This window comes from Trachymyrmex septentrionalis, unplaced genomic scaffold, assembly GCF_001594115.1.
Source record: "Trachymyrmex septentrionalis isolate Tsep2-gDNA-1 unplaced genomic scaffold, Tsep1.0 scaffold32, whole genome shotgun sequence".
Classification (NCBI taxonomy): Eukaryota; Metazoa; Arthropoda; class Insecta; order Hymenoptera; family Formicidae; genus Trachymyrmex; species Trachymyrmex septentrionalis.
Window position 1 is genome coordinate 46,309 of NW_017305485.1, and position 6,000 is coordinate 52,308.

The window sequence follows — 6,000 nt, forward strand, 5'->3', positions numbered from 1 at the left end:
ATATGTTCGACCATCATTCTGATCGTAAGATTTGTAAAAAAGGAGGACAGTGTAGAGTTATTAGAAATACACATCTGCCTGCTTCGCAGATGCATATATACTTGTAAACATCATAGCTGCCTCGTTGGAGCCTTGAAAACAATCGCCGTCGTAATCCGGCAGTCATATTTGCGTTTATAGCTGTATGCACGGGGGTCGATATGGTTGAATTGCGAATCTTATGGGAACTCTTTTTTAATTGATAATTAATATAAGGGTAAACGCATAAGGTTTTACTCCATTCTATTCTGTTAAGACTTCTTACCACGGATCTTTTCAGAATCATAATATCAGAAACAAGAAAGCATATAATGAAACATATCTTGCAAAATATATTAAAATAGAAATATTTTGCAATAAAAAAATATTTGCATTTAAGGAGGTTCCACTATTATTTTCGAGTGAAAAAAATGTGTACTGAAATAAATTGTCATTACAGCGATTCTAAATCATATGCAATATTAGTGCAATAAATTGTGGATACTATTTATATGCTATATTTTTAGTAAATTATTAGTGTATAGAATATTAACAAATGTATGAGATTGTAAATGATTAGGGAGGTCGAGTGTATACTTGGCAACATTGCACTTCGCGATGTGACGAGCAGTGATCGGTGTTATGGCGAATGATAAGGGAGAAATTCAGAATCGGTATGAAGGCCGATTTTGTATTATTTTCATATCTGTTTCTTTACGTCGAGATGGATTTTAAGTTATATGAAGTTGGCTTCATATTAGATGTGCTTCATATTAACTGCGGCGTTGCCAAGTCTGTTACTACTAATGTGATCCCTGAGATAAAGGTAAACCTTTTGTGACAATTAAACTTTAATTTTGACAATTAAACTTTAACTTTCATACGATATAAAGTCCAATTTTTCTTTTTTGAACATAATTGTTGACATTTCATCTATCAAATTCTAGTTTTTCAAAGTCCTAAGTTGGCCGAGTGTGTTTTTTATTTATATATATATTTTTATTATATTATATATATTATAAATCGGTGATTATCTACTTCAGAATGATCGCCTCCCATAAGGCGATACGCTTAAAATGGTTAATTTCAGAATAATATTACAAGAAAATTATACGGTCAATATTGTTCAAATTGTGGGATTATTTGTTGTACAGTATTTATTTCATATCATATAAAAAAATTAAGTCTCTAAGTTGGTTTTCGACTAACAATCGAACCTCTTTAACAGGATAAGAAATAAATCAAAAACTATCCCTTTATTTCGCGGAACAAAAAAAATTATATTTATCTCATTCGATAACTGTTTGTCTTCTGGTGTTAGGCATAATTCTATTTCAAATATATATATTAATTGATTATCGTGACATAAAGAGAGGTTTGTGGTATATTTTACAAATACTATTCTATTGATTACAAATTTTGTTTTATTAAAAAATATATTTTAATATAATCCGCAAGAGAATTTTCTTTATGTTTTTTTTTGCTTCTGATGTCCTAATCCAAGATGATTACAGTAGGCAAGAACTTTAATTCAACTCGCAGCGTTAAATAATCTTGATCGCCTAAGAATGTTCAAGAAGAAAATCCACTAAAACTGCATCGAAAACTCGCATCGGTGAAATACGAGACAGTAGAGATATGGCATAGCGTAGCGCCGTATACGGAAGAATTCATCATTATCTGTTGTTGACTTGGCACGATCCTTAAACTAATGACGAACGAGCAACTCTCACGCTTACTTTCTTAAAGATTTTCTTAAAGCAGGTTCCTCACGACTTAAATAGTTATTAGCGTGTCGTCATGAATTATACTTATCCCATTTCATATATTCCTATACATTAGCTGTCTTTTATCGTGCTCTAGCAAAACCAAACATCATGCATCTAGCAAAACTAAACAAAATGATAATTTTTTGCTGAAAGTAACAGAAGAATTTTTCAAATAAAAAAAATAAACCTATTTTTGATCAAAACGGATCTTGGTGCTTAAATGTTTCAAAGTGAATCTATTTCTGTACGTATTCAATTCCGCGTGACTCTTTCGATACTAAAACGCAATAATGAACGGAACTAGAGTAGTAATATCAATTGACAATTTAATAATTTTGATGCTAATAAGCATCTTAGAAAGACATTCATTATTTGATGCTAATTTAAACATTTTTAGAAGAATTTTTGCTCACCTCTGCTGGGTGCCGGTGGGGCCCTTTTTGGGGTGTCGTCGGCAGAGGGTGTTCTTTCCCTCATGTTTGCCCGTTGAATGCCTTAACATCATCATTTAGTTCTAAAACAAAAAACACGACAAAATCCGTCAATCAACAATGTTGCAGAAAGTGTTAGTTCTTCAGATTATCATTATTGTTATAATGTCGAATAGATCTTCGAGTAAAATCAAACGAGATCGTGGAGTCAAAAAAAACAACTGAGCCGATAAATAAATGATACTTAATTTTCGGAAGCGAGAAGAAAAAAAAAAGAAAAACCGAACTCAAAGTATGTTTAGTCTCTAATTTCTCTTTAATACTGCATTTTCTCTTGTTTGATTATCAGAGGTATCTGTTTACTTTCCTATTTTTTCGCTCGTTAATAAGCTACATAAATAGAATACAAGACAAAAAATTACTCGATTAACATGGAAATTATGAATTAAGCATTGTTGGCCAAATTCACATTTTAATCGCTTAAGAAATCGTGGCCTCGAGGCGTTCGCTTAGTCACGCGGAAGTTTGATACTCGCACGAACGCGAGGTCGAGATTTGGCAAAGATCGAGAAGAAAGAAGGTGGAGAAAAGGGAGAGAAAGTCGGAAGAAAGAAGAAAGAAGAGAGCAGGGAGAAAGGTGTTTGCCTTCGCCGAAGACCGAGTTCATGTCGACATCGGGTGGCAATGCATCTCGCCTCATGGCCAGAAGAAAATCTTTTCAAGCAACAATAGAGTGAAACAGAATAGAATCTTTTTTCCATGTTTCAGCGCAAATATTTTTCCTGTAGAGCACGATATTGTAAAAGAAGAAAGAAAAAACCGTGTAACATCTTCTTATGTTCATTATCAAATGTTTTATCCCCAAAGAAAGAAACTAAGTATTAAATTCTTAATTAAACATCTTATTATAATAGCCACAAGCATTCATAAAGTAGGTAATAATTACTCCTATAAAGCCTTCTCTTTTTGCAACTTTTAAGAGTTAAAAGCCTCGTAGACTTTTAAAGCAGCAACCTTGGACATCGCGTTACGTAATTTAAGAGGGAAATAGAAAAACACGACAATGTGTTACTTAAGGGTTGTGATAAAAGGAATTTTAATGATAGCAGACCATACAATATTGTTTCTCGTACTAACTCCAATCATTTACTAAGACAAAAATATTTTTGGTATTTATAACTGTAATTATATGTTGTTATAATTATGATTATTACCGCTATAATGATAGTAATAATAACTATTTATATATGTGTATATACACATAGTTCTATATACAGGGTGTTTGGAAAACAAGAGACAAAAATTGTTTATTTACTTCTCTTTTAATTTTTTTAGAATTTTTTATCAACTTTTTAGTACAGCATTTTTTCATTTTTAACAACTTGAGAAAATACGATATTAAAAAATTCTGAAAAAATTCTTTAAAAAATTGTTTAGACCTCTATGAGGAGAAAATAAACAATTTTTGTCTCTTGTAGTTTTTCTGTGAAGTTGATAGGATTTGAATAAAAAATTATTAAAACTCAATTTTCGATAATTTTTAGCAATTAATATCTTGTTGACTATTGCGAAAATTGCAAAATGGTAGAGGATTTTTTTTCTCAGTTTAGTCCATTCTGCCTCTATGCGAAAGATTTATCATTATCTTCCAAACATTCTGCATATAAGTATTGGGTGGATCCATATATTCGTTCGGTTTTTGTTAGTAGTGCAAATTTTTTCCAAATATCTCCGGTTCTGGTTGCCTAATCGGGCAATCCAAATATGTTTTGGAAAGGTGACAGTCCGCTCTTTTCATCTGTCAAATTTGGTTTCATTGGCATTAGTTTTGTTTGTGCTATAGACCTGTGAACATGTCGGAGAATAAGGTGCATTTTCGGCACATTTTGCTTTATTATTGTACTTCAAGAAAGGCAAGCGAGCTGCGGAGGCCCACCGAAAGATATACGGCGTATACGGGGATGATGCCTTAACAGAACGTGCCGCTCAGAAATGGTTTGCCAAATTTCGTTCCGGAGATACGAGTCTTGAAGATGGACCCCGCAGCGGTCGGCCCACCGAGGTTGATTCGAATGATATCAAGGCACTGGTTGAGCAAGACCGGACGCTAAAGGTGCGAGAGATTGCGGAGACACTTAAAATAGGTTATGGAACCGTACAAAGGCATTTGCAACAGCTTGGCTACGTGTCCCGCCTCGATGTTTGGGTGCCGCACAAGCTGACCGAGGAGAACCTGGCCAACCGCATATCCATCTGCAATTCACTTCTGAAGCGGCACGAAAGCGACCCGTTTCTCAAACGAATAGTGACTGGCGACGAAAAGTGGATCATCTATGACAACATAGTGCGCAAGAGATCGTGGGGAACCGCTGGCGAGCCGCCGAATGCCACCCCGAAGGCCGGCCTGCATCCGAAGAAGATTTTGCTATCCATATGGTGGGATCATCGTGGTGTGCTGTTTTACGAGCTGCTTCCTCAGGGAAAAACGATCGATTCGAAGATCTACTGCACGCAGCTAACGAAATTGAATCAAGCATTGCGACAGAAACGTCCAGAACTGATCAATCGCAAAGGTGTCATATTCCACCATGACAACGCCAGACCCCACACCGCAATAATCACTCAGCAAAAATTAGTGCAACTTGGCTGGGATGTTTTGCCTCACCCACCGTATTCACCAGACCTTGCGCCATCCGACTATCACTTGTTCCGGTCCCTGCAAAACTCCCTCAACGGGAAATCGTTCGCTGATCAGACAGCTGTGAAAACGTACCTCGACCGGTTTTTCGCCTCTAAGCCCCAGACCTTCTATGAGAGCGGAATAATGAAATTGTTGGAAAGATGGCAAGAGATCATCAACAAAAACGGAGAATATATTATTGATTAAAATTCATCCTTTGTATGAAAAAAACTTGTTTCATTGTAGCCTTCAAAAACCGAACGAATATATGGATCCACCCAATATGTATATATATGTAGTATATATAAATAAGTCGGCAAATGCATGACTATAAATTATAATTGCAACCATTTCTATATTAATAATTATTACTTATAGCAATAATAATCATAATTATGATAACATGTGTTATAAATATAAATATAAAAAATTTTTCTCTCACTGTTCGGATAAAATAAGGAAAATAGAAAGTAGAGGAAATGTGATAAACAGGAAATCTGCCGGAGAATTCATGTGTGTGAACTTGTAGGATTAAGTGATAAATTAAGTGAGAGATGAAGCAATGTCGAAGAAATGGAAAAACAGTAGAAGCGGAAATGGTGACAGAGGGGAAAAAGAGAGGAGAGAAGAGGAGATCGACCACGAGGAGAGCGCTCTGCTGTTCTGAGTGGAACTTAAAATATCGAGCGTCATGCACATCGATGCTGGCGCCGGAAACTCGGGAAACACGACGTCGCGACGCGGCGCGGCCCGCTACATCGGTTTGACTCTCGTCGTCGTCGTCGTCGTCGTCGTCGAGAACCTGGAAATAGAACTTGGATGCCACTATGCGAGCACCGCCTTTATCAAGCCCCATAGGAATCAGTTGGAATTTTCAGGTAAAAAAATGAAAATTCCGATACGCCAGTATCGGCAGTCACTGGTACACGGCAAGAAATACCTCAACGATCTGAAAGCATCAGTGACGTCAATTTCGAGCATACACTGAAAGAAAAATGTTTGCTGACGATAATTGCATAGTAAAATAATTATGGTTAGAAGCTGCATTTTTATGGTTATCATTACTACTAATGTTAGTAATAATAACCTATATATATATATA

At 35.6% G+C, this 6,000-nt stretch overlaps 2 protein-coding genes across 2 annotated transcripts in view; one reads left to right on the forward strand and one right to left on the reverse strand.

Annotated features, from left to right (window-relative positions):
* LOC108749960 overlaps positions 1-6,000 on the reverse strand; it is a 47,764-nt gene that overhangs the window by 28,852 nt on the left and 12,912 nt on the right. The window contains exon 2 of the mRNA XM_018489069.1: positions 2,201-2,301. Within this exon, the coding sequence (XP_018344571.1) occupies positions 2,201-2,264 (64 nt within the window). The 5' untranslated portion in view covers positions 2,265-2,301. The remainder of the gene's footprint in view (positions 1-2,200; positions 2,302-6,000) is intronic.
* LOC108749813 (histone-lysine N-methyltransferase SETMAR-like) lies at positions 4,072-5,105 on the forward strand. The gene is made up of 2 exons (XM_018488790.1): positions 4,072-4,086; positions 4,128-5,105. Exons 1-2 carry the CDS (start codon positions 4,072-4,074, stop codon positions 5,103-5,105), a joined length of 993 nt encoding a protein of 330 aa, XP_018344292.1.